General features: G+C 42.6%; 1 protein-coding gene across 8 annotated transcripts in view; it reads right to left on the reverse strand.

The window, feature by feature from the left end:
- Myt1l (myelin transcription factor 1 like) overlaps positions 1-15914 on the reverse strand; it is a 259766-nt gene that overhangs the window by 62807 nt on the left and 181045 nt on the right. For all 8 annotated transcript variants that reach the window (XM_051201288.1, XM_051201284.1, XM_051201286.1 and 5 more), the window contains 4 exons: positions 15052-15159; positions 11542-11756; positions 4298-4548; positions 1993-2229 (listed from right to left, as the gene is read on the reverse strand). In XM_051201288.1, coding sequence (XP_051057245.1) covers positions 1993-2229; positions 4298-4548; positions 11542-11756; positions 15052-15159 — 811 coding nt within the window. The remainder of the gene's footprint in view (positions 1-1992; positions 2230-4297; positions 4549-11541; positions 11757-15051; positions 15160-15914) is intronic.

Below are 15914 nucleotides of genomic sequence, written 5' to 3' on the forward strand. Positions count from 1 at the left end.
TCTTTTTCTGCATCTAGTGTCCAGGGAAGAGCTGTATGTGCATGGCTGTTATAGAGGACATCTGTTATTAACAAGGACCAGTACATCTAATATTCTTCCTGAAAACATTTTAGAATGGACTTTTTGCCAGTCACTGGTTAGTGTTTCCCCTACATGTACTTTTCTATGTCAAGGCAATAGAAGATCAACTATGTTAATGGTGTAATTTAATTAAAAAAATAAAGTACCTACTTTGGATGAGTCAACACACAGTAACCTATTCTTTTTCTAGAGAGGACAATGTTCAGCATACATGTTTCCTAAGTCCATGCTACAGGCTAAAAGGCAAGCTTACTTCTGAGTCAATCTATGGTGAAGAGGCTTTTGTTACTGGAGGGAGGCTTAACTTTAATTTAAAAAATTCAGAGATTCAACTACCATTTCTTTCTTGATAGTTGTGGTTTAACTCTGGGGAAAAAAAGAGTAATTAAATTTAGCTTGCCATTCAAATTTGATCCCATTTTTACAATGCCTAAGTGCTTAGCTCAGTTTGAAGACTGATGGTAGGAGCTTGAAGTGGTTTAAATCTGAGTGGCCTCACAGGATCATACATTTGAATACTTGGCCACCAGTTGGGGGAACTGTTTAGGAAGATTAGTGTGGCCTTGTTGGAGGATGTGTGTTAGTAGGGGTGGGCTTTGAGGCTGGAAAAGCCTCCTGCCATCCTCAGTGTACTCTCTGACACCTACTTTGGGTTTGAGATGTGAGCTCTTAGCTGTTCCTGATGCCATACCTTCTCTCTGCCATCATGGACTCTAACTCTCTGAAACTGTAAGGCCAATTAAACACTTTCAATTATAAGTTGCCTTGGTCATGTTACCTTTTCACAGTAATAGAAAAGGAGCTAAGACAGAGCCTCAGCTGAGTGGGATAGTGCAGACATCTATCTCCAGCATTTAGTAGGAGAAGGCAGGGAGATCACCGTGACTTTGAGGCCAGTCAGGACTACACAGCACAAAAAAAAAAAAAAAAAAAAAAAAAAAAAAAAAAGGCTCAAAGGCAGACCTCTCCACCGGTTTGTTTCCACTGTCAGTGTTGGTTTGATAAGTGGGCTCCTTATCCTACTGATATATTTATTCTTTTTACAAAGTATACAGATGTAAAAAGCTGGAAATGGCTGTGAGTGCCAACAATTCCAGCACTGGAAAAGGAGAAAGAATCCCAAGAGATCACTGGCAAGTCATCCTAGTCAAACGTTGAGCTCCCCATTCAATGAGAAACCTTGTCTAAAGGCAGGAGGCAGAGATGACACAGGAAGACATCTGACTTCCTGCTCTGAGCCCTGCGTGTGTGTGCACCTGCATATGTAATACCTATAAGCACACACAAAAAAAGAAAATGGTTTATCTTTTGTCCATGTGGTGTTATACTACAGTAGTAAACTAATTTGAAAATCCAAACTACTTGAAAAAAATGTACTCTAACGTAGGTATCTTAAACATACTGCCATAAACAAGGAGTCAGATGACTGTACTAAGATACATCATGTAAGAAGTATAGCCTGAATGCTTGAGCTTATTTGTAGCACATAGTTAATAATTTTTTATTTTATTTGACTTTTAATTAACTTGGATTTCACTATATAGCTCAAGATGGCCTAGAACTCTTGATCCTCCTGCCTATACTGCCTCAGGAAAATGTAATATTTTTTTTTGTTTGAAAATAAAACAATATGCTCTTTTCTGTATTTTCCTAGGGAAGACATTTGTAATGATGCGCACTTATTAGAAAAAAAAGTATTTTAAAGATCTCATAGTCTGTTTCTCTCAAATCAGTATCAATTATATACTTCCTGGGTCAACCAAAAATGTTCTCCAGTTCTTAGTTAGCTAAAGAGCAAATTTAGCAAGAAACTACACTTTATCTTGAAGAGTGTGCAATTAACTTTTCTTCACCAAGGCCTCTAGCAAGGGCTCCTAGCAAATATAGGTAGGGTCAAGGAGAAGGACTTACAGTTATCTCTTTGGGGTCATCCTCATCTACCCTCCGAGGTTTCATTTTGGTGTAGTCTACTGGCAAGTCCCAGCAATCTCCCTCACTCAGCTGGAAGCATCGGCTGCTCATCACTGCCTGCTGCTGGGGGGACATGGGCTCCAGGGGTGTTAGGACTGGGCAGCAGCTGTCTCGAGGCCTCTGCTTGTTCATGCTCAGGTCCAGGGTGCCATTCTCATCTACTTCCATGTCTGGGTTCTGTTGAGAGAAAGATGTATTACCCAGAAGGTTCGACTGCTCTCTTCCTGCCTTTCCCAACTAAGGATGACCATTAGCTAAGACAGAGTTCATCAATATAACTCTCCATTGCCCCCACTTCCAGTAACACACAAGTGAACCACCATGGTCTGAGGGCATGCCTGCTACCACAGGCTTACCAGAGAAACTGTTCAGAAGAATCACCCATCATACCTACCATCCATCCATCCATCCATCCATCCATCCATCCATCCATCCATCCATCCATCCATCTATCCATCTATCATCCATCTATCTATTCACCCCTCTTCCCTCCCTCTATCCAGCATCCATTCATCCATATATTTGCCTTTGCTCATCTAACCATCCTACCACACATCCATATGAGTTTATTTTTCCCTTTTTTCATCAATGACAATAATTATAAAGTGAGTGAGAAGGAAAAGGAAAGGACTTAAGTGTTAATGAAAGGATAGAGAAGATCCAGAATTTTCCTTCTGACATGAAATCTGGTGCCAAGAGATTTCCATTTTAAAAAAGGTGGTATACACTATAGTTCCCAAGGCCTTATTATAGGAATTCTACTCTGAGCTGATCTGGATGTCTTCATATCTGCTACTGTGTCAAATGGGTAAAAAATGAAAAGTGAAACAACACACACACACACACACACACACACACACACACACACACACACACACTGATGCATTAAAATAGGCCAAGCTCTTCAAAGTCATCTTTGCTGGCAGAGGGTGAAGACATTTAGATGGCAGTGGACAAACACAGTTAAAATAACCCTCCATTTTCCCAGAGAGTTCACTCTCTCGAGGAAAAATGTGACTTCCAATTTGAGTGACTCCATGGCTGGCCTCTGATGTCTAGCCACTTCTTATGATCTGAGCAGGTAGAGGACACAGGGGACAAAGGTCCTATTGTTGGTACTTTGCTCTTCATATATTTTCAGTGTTGTTCTGCCAGAACTCTGTCAAAGCACCCCAGATCCCAAGCTTTGATACTAATTTAGATGCATCATATTGGAACCATTATCCCAACTGTGGCATTATTTTTTTTAAAGGACAAAACAAACAACCCCAGAGGAGGTTCCTATCTTTATTCTCACAGGGAGGAATGGCTTTGGCACAAGTCTTGCACTTCAGTAGCCCCAATGGCCATAAACAGTCCATGTTCCCTGACACTGTCCCACTACTATGGAGTAAAAAATATCAAAAGAATGAAAGCGAACCATAAAGTGATTGACCTTTCTCTATTCGTATAAATTACAATGATTTATGACAACTGCTGTCAGTGCCGGAGTCTGCTGATACATAGAGGCCAGGTGGTCAGTGCGCAGGGTCTACTTACTGCTACACTGCTTCCTGCCCAGAGCCCTGGGGAGGCAGCTCACTCTCTTCCCTGCCCATCCTAATGGCTTTCTCTTCTGCTTCAAGTGGCATCAGTGCTGCTGTGGGCCAGCTGTAAGTGACCACCACATGGTATAAGGAGAGAAATTCTGCTGGCTATCCTCTGACCTCCACGCATGAACCATGGTTCTTTCCATACTCACACATAAGGAAATTAATAGCTTAAAAGGGGGAAATTGGTGTAATTATAGTATGACCTCAAAATAGAAAATAATAAAAAGTAGTTTTTATGACAGAAGAGAAAAATTAAACAATAGAAACCTTTCTTGAATCTTGTAGCACCGAGAAGGCCATTGAGATAACAGTATTGGCTGAGACCACAGACATCAAGTGTGCAGTCAGATGTCACCTCTTTGCTTCCCTATCCTGGGTGACCCACTAGGCCTCACATTTACTGATCAATGGCACTACTAAGACTTCTTGTTTAAATGCCAAGCTGCATCTCTTTTTGGTTTTGTGTACCCTGAAGTTGAGACATCATAAAGGTCAGGGAGTCTATTAGATGGCTATCTAATGTCCCAGACACAAGCTAGAGTTGGAGGGGACCAAGACACCTGTCCACAGTTCTGAGGCACAGGGCTGTAGGGCTGGCAGTGGGCAAACTTATAGCCATCTCCCAAGAGACACAGCTGAGGCCCTAGGCATACCCGAGCGGTGCACAGGTCCTGGGGCTTGGTGGACAGGTTCTGTGGCATTTCACGGCAACGTGTGGACAGGTTGAGGATGGCTGTGGCTGCCATGTGTGCGGCCTCCATGTCATGTGTGTAGTCAAAGCTGCTCTTGCTACACGTGCTACTGGCGCTGCTGCCGCCACCACAGCTGAGGTTGCTGCTGCTGCTGGGTGCATAGCTGCTGGTGGTGCTGCTGCTGGGGCTGGCATTCTTGCAGTACCGTTTGGCTGCAGAGACAGAGGACAGTGTGGTTAGGCCCTGCACCCAGGATGCTGAACACACAACTGGTCCCAACCCACCTATCTTTACACACATAGATATGGGGATTATTCATGAAGAACCTAGATTCTTCCCATTCTACACTGTACATGCTTGAATGAACAGAGGACTGGGGTGACCCTGGGAGAGGACCACTCTTGTTTTGACAAGACTGCTCATGACTTCTGCAACATCTACACATTTGGGTAAGACAGGACTTGGCTACTGTATGTGACTGATTCCTCGGGTAGGTCCATTAAGAAGAGTCTGACCATTCTTTCTAGCCATATGTGGCTGTGGATTCCAACTGGGATTTAGTGTTCCCAGTGTAATTGGCCCAGATTCTCAGCATCCCCAAGATCCCCATCACTAAATTTGTGGGGACTACAGGCTTTGTGATAAAAGTTTCTGACAGGGCATGTGTACCAGCTATTGTGACCCAAACACCTCTATCCTGTAATTCTTATACAGGCTTCTAGACTTAGAGGGAAAAGTGAGGTTGGCATATGCCTAAGGACAGATATCTGTCTCTGGCAAATGTGGGACACCAGAGGGCAGCCAGGTCAGCTCTTCATCTGCCTACAGGGGGTCTTTCCTTGTAGATCCCTTGATAGGCATACTTTTATGCATGCACCTTCATAAACAGTCAACAAGTACTTGGGAGTGAGGGTTAATTTTTAGAGCTGCTTAACATGTTTCTCCTTCATGGACAATTTTCACTAACACAGAGGTACTACTAGTTGAGCTCACAGGATATTTATTTTCACCAAGACTAGATATTCCACACAGAGATACCATGTCTAACTTCTTCAGAGTGAGGAATTACCTAAACAGAACTGTTAAAGGGGCAGAGAATGGCACTAGGGGCCAGGAATGCGCATGGACCAACTTGGCTAGGCTAGGACAATGCTTAGGGCTGTCTTTCCCCACAGGCAATGGCTACCTTAGTCATTCTTATAGTAACTGTATCTGTGCCTGTGAAAAGCCTATGGATGGCTACTGCTCTCTGGACTTGTGACCTCAGGGTCATTAGCTGCTCTGTACCTAGAGCTTGATCTTGGCAATTGTCCTCCAAAGAGGACAAAATACACAAAGTAAACCATAAACCTTCTAAAAGAGCTAACACAATCTTTGAACCTCATACTATAAAATCTCCAAACACAAATGAACAACCATAGTGAAACAATCCTATCCAGTAATATGAGTCTCGATTAAATGTTGCCTGCTTAAGATTCAGGGAAGGTATGGTATTGGGAAAACATTTTAATAAATGTTTAATAAAAGTTTTAATAAAACTCAGGTTACTTCAGATGAGGCCAGGATGAGTAAGAGTGACCACCCCATCCTAGTCCCACCTACCTACCACCCCCCTCATCCTAGGAAACAAGTTTCATAAGTGGCTGTTTCATCCAGATTCCTTCCACGGGACCACAGTAAGTTTCCAATACTGCTCATGGAGGGCAAATAGCCACTTGGACACACTGCTAATTCTGCAGGGCTGGTCAGTCAATCAGCCTCAGAGTAGCACAGGAACAACTCCTGAACTGGGCAGGATGAGGGGTCAGGGACCACCTATTCATTCTCTTCTCCCTTTTTTGAAAATTCCATTAGTATGACTGTAGATTATGTGTATGAGAAGAGTGGATTGAGACCAAGTACAGCTTATACCAGGATCCCTGAGAGACTGAGCAAGAACAGTACAGGGGGCTCAGGCCCAGGCCCAGGCCCAGGCCCAGGCAGAGGACTACACATGGACACTGAGGGTTATACTTGCAATGCTTTGAAATGTTGTGGGTGTCAACTCAAGTTAATGAGTCTGCATCATTAAATATTTTGAAAAAAAAATAGGATATGAAAATGCTACAAAAATTCAGTACCACATATGAAGGTGCCTTTGGGATAAGGCTATCCACATAGTTCAGGCTGGTCTAGAACTGAAGAGCCTACTGCATTTACCCAACAAATCAAGTGCTGGTGCTATAGGCATTTACTACCACTTTCCAAGAGGGGTTTTAAACGGGAAAGGCTAGCCACCATTCTGGGAAAAAAATATGGTATCTTCTTGTTTCACTTTTGAGACAGGGTCTCATTATGTACGGGTATGTCAGAGCAGGAGGATGGCATTCCCATTCAGTTCTGTGGAGTGGCCCTATTTAGGTTTGTGGGCACAGAGCTAAGGGAGAGCTAGCAGATGTCCTGCAGCACCCTGTCCCATTGTAATTGTTTCCCAGGCCAAATATACCATATTCTCTAGCTTTCCACCTCCCTGTGGATTGATTCTGCTGCAGACAGATACAGACCTCACAGATACAGACACAGACACTGAGGCTATTCAGGGCAGCAGCAGACAAAGAAGCAACTGGGCTGCAGTCCAGAAGGCATGTATTCTTACTGCCACAGCATTTCATCTGCCCAAGACACTACATCTGTGGGCAACATTTTACTAAAATAAATCTTTAAAATGGTTGCATTTCTCTCATCTTACTTTGATCATTTTCCATTGTCTTGAAGTTGTAGGTATAAATATGGTGGTGTCTCTACTTTTCCAGGGCTTTAAGTCATGGAGATGATGCCTGCATTCTGACAATGGGCAGTGCAGAAGTTTAGCAGGTGATTGAATTATTGGTAACTTCTCTATGACCCATTTCCATCAGGCATACAACCAGAGTGTTAGTCACATCTGTATTGCTCCTTTTACAGAGACTAATAATTTTTGTTTTATGCAAAATGAAATTAACATGTACTTTAGTTTAAGAAAGCAATGTCTTTCATCCTGCTAACACAGCTGATATCCACAGACTGCCAGTCTGAGTCACTAAGGCCACACTCAGAAAGGCACTCATTCATGGTGCTGAGGCCGGAAGTACTGCATAGTGAGGGCATCGACCTGGATACTCCTGTCACTGTCTTCCTCCATGTCTGACCATAATAACAGTGACATAATGCATTTTATTTTTTCTTAGCAAAAAGGTATATTTCAGGTGAAACTATGTATGTATGATGGGAATGAGAATGTGAAGGGTTCTTCCTAGAGGCCACCAGTGGGTGATAGCCAGGCAGCCACAATGATTGTGACATCTGCTTACATTCTGTCCCTGACTAAAGATCATAGAATATCATCACCAGTACCCAGGGCTAAATATGGGCTGCTTTCAAAGACTAAAACACTATAGTGGTAAAACCAACACAACATCAGTCTACTCTGCTTATGAAAATTCTCATACTTCTTGGATGATATCTGTTTGTTTTGCATTTTCAGTTTCCTTCAGGGAATAGACACATGACCATACAATCATGAGTTTTCAAGAAAACCAGAATTATAAGAATATAGGGGCATTGATTACTAAGGTGGGTGCTTTCAGAAGGGGAAATGGCTTCCTTAGCCCTTAACTTCTATGTTGTATACTATAAACAGGAAGAGAATGGGATGCAGAATCTTCCATGGAAAACAGGATTCTCTTGGAGCATATGTTTGGGACAAAGGCTTACATAGGGCCTGATTACCACCTCTATCAGACCCACTGTCTTCCTAGCCCACCCCCATGGTAAGGCCTGAATACTGAGGCCCAGGCACTTTGCCCACTTGGATCTAATATTCCAGTATGCTCATTGATGATCTGACTTAGGGATGGGACACAGACTACACTTCAGACAGGTAGTGTGTTTGCAAAGGACACATGTGGTTGCTGTAATAGGCTGGAAGGCATCCATAAAACTAAGCATGGCATGGTATGCTGCATGAGGACTCAGGCAGAAAAGGCCCAAGAGAAAGTTTTTTTTTCAGGTAGCATAAAATAAACAAGTCTCAGGCATGGCTATGGCAGACAGAGAAATCCATGCTACAAAGAGTTAATATGAACTACCTAGGCTGATGGACCAGCTGCCTAATGCTGACATCTAGGATGCCCTGGAGTCTGGGCTAAGGTAAGAGGGCTGGTATAGAAAGTGTACAAGCATTTATGGTGACAAGGAAAAGGCTCATAGACAATCAATTTGAACTTGAAGACTTTGGAAGAGGGAACAGTCAAGGGGAAGGGGCGGGAGTGGGAGCTGTTTTGGCCCTGGGGTATAACTAGTTGCAGCAAACCTAAGGTTATGAGCTATGTCCAAAGATGCAACACCTAGAACAACAATTTGTCTTTGCAAATGGCCTGGTGGCAAAAATTGAGGCTATTAGGTCCTAGCAGATGTTGAGTCCTGGGCTGTGCTGCTAACCTAGACAACAACCTAGACCACAGACAAGATGGAAAGTGACCATGAGCTCATAACCACATATGGGGAATTTAAAATTTCATATAATCTCTGTATCATGAGACACCCTTCTTTTGATTTTCTTGTTAAAACTTAAAGACATAAGAGCCATTCTTAGTTCCCCATAGGGGAGGGAGATGTTAACGTCACACTCATGGACTGTGCTGTCCCTTCCCCTCCCATTCAATCTCACCCTGTACACATCCTCTTCCTATGGGAGGTGTCCAATTCCACACTGTGACAGAGACCATGAGGAGGATGTTTCCTCAGCCTCTACATCTGAACCTTGTTCTTCCTTCTGGCCTTCCCAGGTCACCTGTGTGCTCCCAAACCCATGGGTATCCCTCCATATCAAGCCTACTCCAGTTCTGGGCACAAGAGTACAATTTGCCATTTGGTGGCACTCATCCAGTCCTTTGGATAGAATGGACTATGCCTCTGTATGCGTGAATGCACCACACACTTGTATCTTTCATCTTACCTCTAAAACCTTTGCCTAGAATGACAGACCAAGTAGACTAAAAGTGGGTAGACAGAAACAGCTGGAAAGTTGTCTGGGAGAAGCAAGTGGTTGATGGAAGGTTTTCTGGCTACAGAGGAGGCCAGGTAGGTAAAGGGCTGATATCCAGGCCTAGGCCTTAGCTACACCACTCTGCACCTGCAGTGTTCCCAGTCCTTAAGGACTAAAAATTCTACATCAGGCCAGCATTTGTAGGGCAGAAATCCCTTATTTCTTATTTCTCCAAGAGTGGGAAATACATTCTTTTCATGCCTGAAAGAAGTCTGAGGCAAACAGGAAGTGCTGCAATAGGCAACTACATTGGAATCTACCTCATGGTGCCTGGACACAGGGATGGCTTCCCTAGGTGGGGTCTCCTACACAGTCTCATTATTCAGAAAATTTGTCCAGTCGGGACCCTTTTCAGATATAATCTCTGCCAGTGGAGATAGCAGGAGTGAACTAGAGCTTTTATTTGCTGTTGCCCTTCCTCTTTTCCCCTTGGTTTCCTGAGAATCCAATGCTGAGGTTTAATAGAGCATGCCTAATAGATTGGTCTTTTCTGGTAGACCAATGGAAAGTCTACCTCATCCCAAGTTTGCAAGACAGGTATCTGTCTGGACTTGACAGAATCAGGATCAATGAATATGCTCACTCCTGCCTTTATGGTGGGAAAAGAGCATCCACACACCACCTCATCTCCAATGTTCATCACAGCAGTCTGGAGCAGGGGACTCACAGTGTCTCAAGGAAGAGAATATACTAAGAAGGTTCTTTCATTCAGAACACTGTAGCTCACAATGTACAAAGCTGTAGTAGCCCAAGGTGATTCATACAGACCAGGAAAAGGTGTATGGCTCTTAAGACACCATGACTAGCTATAACTCTACCTGCCTGCCCAGGTTAAAGTCAGTAAGGCAAAAAGAGAAAGTCTTGTCAAGGTGTTTGACAAGGCACATCGGAATGTGCCTTGGAGTAGGAATGTGTAAATCAACATCTGATGAAAAGATTAACTGAATCACCATATGATGTCAACAGATTGGAAAGCCTATCAACTGAATTTATATCTGTGGGAACATAATTTCCTTTTGATCCTTCATTTGCAACTTAGTGAATGAATTTCAAGACTTGAAACCAGCAAGTAATTATTACCAAAGAGACAAAAGAACCAAAAAATACTTATTTCCATGATACCTGTTGCCCTACCTTTGTTCTTTGTGTATTTATCTGTCTGAATATTACAGAACTTATACACATGGATGATCAATATGTGATATGCCAAAGAAATATTAAATTTCATTTACAAAATAAATTACTTGTTATCTCTGTAAGAAAAACACAGCTTAGAAAGATATGCAGCAGCACATGTTGAACTGTTAAAAGGTTTCTGAATCCCCAGACTTTTAAATGCCTTTTCTGTGTGTATGACTTTAAGTATATTTTTCAGACAGGGGCCCTAACTCCCTAACCTCCCCCCCCCACTTCCTCCATCTGCAGGAAGGTATCAAGCAAAGGCTCTGACGTTATCAGATGACTTGTTGGTTATTTGTACCATCGGTTCTAAAAAGGCACTGATGCCAAGGTTCAGAGCCAGGGGTCCTACACTGAAGCTGGCCTTCCTCAACACCCAGACAGAGAAGGAACTCAGGCCTGGCTTGCTTGCAGAGCTGGCTGGGTGAAGTATCAGCTATGTCTGCATTAAGAGCCCTGTGTATCTTTTAAGAAATACTAGTACACAGAGGATCCCAGGGACTCTACCTTCTGTGGTCCAGGGTACAGCCTGTGCATAGACCTTGAGAAAGGCCCTCTCCTCAAAGGCTTCTAATGTGTACCCTTGAAGAGCACTGTCAATGTGGATCTTCTTAAAAGAGTCCAACCTGTTTCTTCCAGGTCTTGGGTACTTGCCTTAAAGAAAAGCTTATAAGGGTACCAGCTCAGCCACACCCCAAGCCTAGGCCTTGTTCTCTACATAGCCAGAGGCCAATGCCTTGGAGTCATTGCAGAAAACTGTGCCCCTCCTACCCATGGGTGTGTCCACCTGCCCTTCCTGGGCCCTCGGGGCTTTCAGCACAGGGCTCTGCCATGTGTGCTGTGCCTCTGGCACCCACTGGGTAATCATGAATAGTGGTTCATCTGTAGCACATGGATACACACAACAACAACATCATCAATGGCAACGTGTCTCTCATGTATAAGAGTGTGCACCTCCTACCATCGTCATATCCTTTGGGGGATATGTCCCTGGTTTGCACCTTGGGAGCTATGGCTCTTTTGCCATAAGTATGGTTGTCGTAACTGTTGTATTCAAACGAAGTCTTGGAATATTTCTCAAGCTCCTTGGCCAGGTTGGAGCGTGGCGTTGTTGTGGGGACATTGTTTCTGTAGCCATACTGAGGAATCTCAAGTTGCTTGACAAAGCACATTGGCCTGGAAATAAATAGACAACAAAGAACAGCTTGATATCTCATGTCTGTTCATGAAACACGATTCATGTTTATCCTAGTATATATTTCTTTCATGTATTGTGGATTCAGGACCTTTCACAAATTACAATGTTACTCCTTCCCCCAAAAGGCAGTCTTACTTAATTATACATCACAAAGTACTTGCCTAAGAGTCAATACTGGAAATAAATAGAAGGGAAAAAAATGCTTAAGATGTGTTTTATCATTTACTTTCACTTTCAGGAAGACTGGTGATAAAAAGAGGACATGAGGCTGAGGAACAATCCAATATACAGATGTTGCACTTGTGGAGGTTACAAAAGGTGATGGGATCACACAATGGCAGAGAAACATGAGAGAAAATAAAAACACTTAGGGCCATAGGATGGAACAAAACTGGATCACAATTTATCTAGCTGTGTATTAAAATGGGGTTGTAGGAAAACCTTTGATCAAATATTCATGATCCTTCAATGATTTTTTTTTAAATCTAGTAGTCCTTTATTTTAGACTTTAGGATAAAATATTTAAATGGAGGAATTTTTGCTTCTTATTCCTTCACTGATGTTCTGTACTGTGTGCCAGTGAAAATCACTTATGATATAAAAAGGAGTTAAACATGGGCACTTTATTCTCTTTCGACAACTTTTCTTCCACACGACAGATATGGACAGGTGTTTATGCTTGTCAATCTCAAGTCTTCTCACTCATTGATGAAACGTTTTCTAGGGTAAAATGTTGTTAAAAGGACTTGCAATTCATCTCCATATCAGCACTATTTTTGAATAGTGTATCTACTTAAAAACTTCTTTAGTTTCTGATTTATGTGAAACGAAAAAAATAAGGTCCCAAGAAAAATAGATGTTTTAGCAGGAAAAATAAAATATAGTGAATCCATGTGCAGGCGTTGGCTCACAGTCTAATGACAAAGGACGATCACTGATGGTGAGAAACTTTCTCTCACTCAGTGGATTCTCACAGGGATATACTGCACGTACCTCAGTGGGAAATACTGTCGGTTCGTCATCCTGAAACACTGCTGCTGTCGTGCGTAACTAGGAAACTCTACTGCCTGTTCCTACCGGATATACCGCCTTGCACCTTTACCAGATACACGGCCTGTTCCTGGGCCGGAAACACTGCCTATCAGCCGGAAACACTGCCTGTGCCTACCGGAAACACTGCCTGTTCTCAGCCGGCTGGAAACAGGAAAGACTGTTCTCAGCCCAGGATACTTGCTGCTGCACCTCCCTGGGAATCGCTTTCTGGACCTGGTGGGTGTTGGCTGCCGTGGCCAGAGGTGTGAGCGTTTGTGCGAGGCTGAGGCCAGGGCGGTGATCCCCGTGCCCAGCCCGCACCTTCATGCCTGCCTTCCAGTCTCTAGGCCATTTGCAAAATGTTTACAAAAATATAAAAACACCACCCAGAATTCTTTCAGACTTAAAACTGTTGAAATCTTGGTATACTTTTTTCTTTAAGTATTTAAAAGTCGACATGGTTTGCCCCTGATTTCACATGGCATTTGCCATTTCTTTTCGTTGCTTAGGGTTTAAAATCAGCTCTTACTGCGTGGTATTAGAATATGAATGTTATGTTACTCAACTATTTCATTTTTTTTTTTTGCTATTCTTACTTTAGACAGTATTTATCTGTTACATTACTAAACTATTTCTTTCCATTTTTTGCTATTATACATTTTGACAATATTTATCCATGAATATTTCTTAAATTTATATTTAATAGTAGTTACAAGAATATGAGTCCTCTTTTACTTATTTCATTTTACTTCTGTGGTACTTGGCTGAATCCAGAGAACTATGAATTATAGGCAGTCACTAAACCAGAACCATACCTACAGTCCCTTATTGGTGAGTTCTAGGCAGACAGTCTGCCAGGGTGCCATGCCTCTAGGTGACTGGCCTGTATGTTACTTCACAGTATGTCTAAGCCTCTTTTATGGTGGCACAGTATGGTTAAAATGCAGTCTCAAACTACCAACTTACTTGTCTTCAGTTTACCAATTCAGCCTGTTTACTTCTTGTTGAAGCACTAAAAAAAATATACCAACACATAGAAATATCAAAAATCAAAGAGGGATTATCTTGGACTAGACAGATTATTGTAGCAAGATATTCAGGCGTGGTCAGTGCCACATGTGTGGGCAGAGTGAATTATCTTACTACAGATTATAGCTATTTTTAGAAGTCTCATTTTTATTTAAATATTTAAAATGTTCTCTAAATATATTATGAAATATTCTATAAACTTTTACCAAAGGAGAAAGGAAATTAATTTCAAGAAAAAAAGTCTTGAAATATTAAATGAGGACACAAAGGTATTTCTACCTCTTGCCTAGTGATTTTCTCCAAATAACTTCTCCCCAAGAAATACCTTCAGCAGAAGCCAAATGTTGTACCTATGGGAAAGTATTCATCACCACTTTTTAGAGACAACCTGTTTGTCTTAGAGCTAGCTCTGAGTTTTAGCTGTGGTCTGGCATCCACTTAACCAGGTATATTCAAATGTGGTCATTAGAATGATAGCTAGTATTGGTGTGCAGAGACAAAGAATGAGACTGAATAAGAAGGCAAAAGTACATTGACTGTCACAGATTTCATGAGAAGTCTGTGAGGGATGTAGACGTCTTCCTCTACTGATAACCACCTTCACAAATTTGGAAAGTGGGGGTTCAGTTCCGCTCCTCAGGCCTTTTCCACTTTAACATGCAGTACTAAGTGACTTCAGGTAAGTCGTGAGCCCTTGCCTGTCAGATGGCAGCGATGCCACCTACTTCCACCCACATCTTAGGGTGTATGAGGATAAAAGGTGATGGCAACTTTGATGACTTTTCATACATAAAACTTCCAGGCATGGGTAATGTGATATCATTCTTGCATTTTCTAAAAGAGCAGTGCCACCTTAAGTAGGTGATGTTCCTTGCTCCAAACTGAGATAAAATTATACTGGGCTACTAGCATCACTGATTTTTAAAACATCTCTTTTATTCAGCATTCATAGAGTGATGAATTATCAGGGCTACAACTCATATAATTGTATCCAATTCTCAGTTCAAAAGTCACACTCAGCCACTGGAGACCTGAGTTATACTGATCTCCAGGCTTTCACAAAAGAAGGTACAAGGTTCAGTTTCTAATCTGGCATGTCTTTCCTCTACCCAGAGTACATCTACCCTGTCAAGTGTTCCAAACACTCCCCATGCTCTGTGTCTGGGATGGATTCTGATGGAATTCTATCAATGACACACTTCTGTTGAGTACCTGAGGACTCGGTCTGAGGCTTGGTTGGACTTGGACACATCACAGCTCTGGTGTTTCTCTTGGGCCTTTGCCAGTTTTTCTGCAGCAGCTATAGGGCATCCAGAGAGGCTACAATGATATAAAGAAGATTTACTTGATTAAGTGTAGGTCTTGCCATACATTGACGCACCCACTGTGTTCCATCCTTCAGTTAGCCGCAGTTCCAAGGTAGATGGAACTGAGTTTTCCAGCTTGCTTGGTGCTGTGCATTCCTGTGGCGTGGCGCACAGCTCTGGCCACACCAAATCCATCCAATGAGCACCCCAAATTCCAAGAAGCAAATATAATGCAAGCTGGTTAAAAGTTCTGGCAAAAACTCAGGAGTGTTGTCCATTTCTGGAGGCCAAGCAGTGGCAGCTAGAGAAAGTTTTTGACAAACCCAAAAGTGGCAGTTAGCCGCCTGTACCAGAAGGTGGCACTCTGAGCTGATGACACAGAGGTACCTGCATGCATGGCTTTAGTGATTTCTGACCTCAGCTCATGAAGGGAAGGAAAGGGAAAGGGAAGTGCAGTAGGAACACCCTCAGGACTGCATCTAAGCGTGTCTAGTAACTAGTTCAGGAAGTCAGTATGACACAGAAAGCAGTGAGACTTCTTTGTTTAAGCTGCTTCCCCAGGAAATCATGGTGTTTGCACGCTGCCTGTGTGCTCCCTTTAGATATGTGTGGGTGTCCATCCATGTACACATATGTACTGAATCCAAAAGAAGGAACTGACATTGAAGGCTCATTGCACATGACTATGCAGGCATCTCCTGCATCTCTGTCAGCTCCTGCAGATTTAGTACCAGAGAACCTCTACTGGGCACAGAGCTGTGATCTGTT

Source organism: Phodopus roborovskii, unplaced genomic scaffold (assembly GCF_943737965.1).
Source record: "Phodopus roborovskii unplaced genomic scaffold, PHOROB, whole genome shotgun sequence".
Classification (NCBI taxonomy): domain Eukaryota; kingdom Metazoa; phylum Chordata; class Mammalia; order Rodentia; family Cricetidae; genus Phodopus; species Phodopus roborovskii.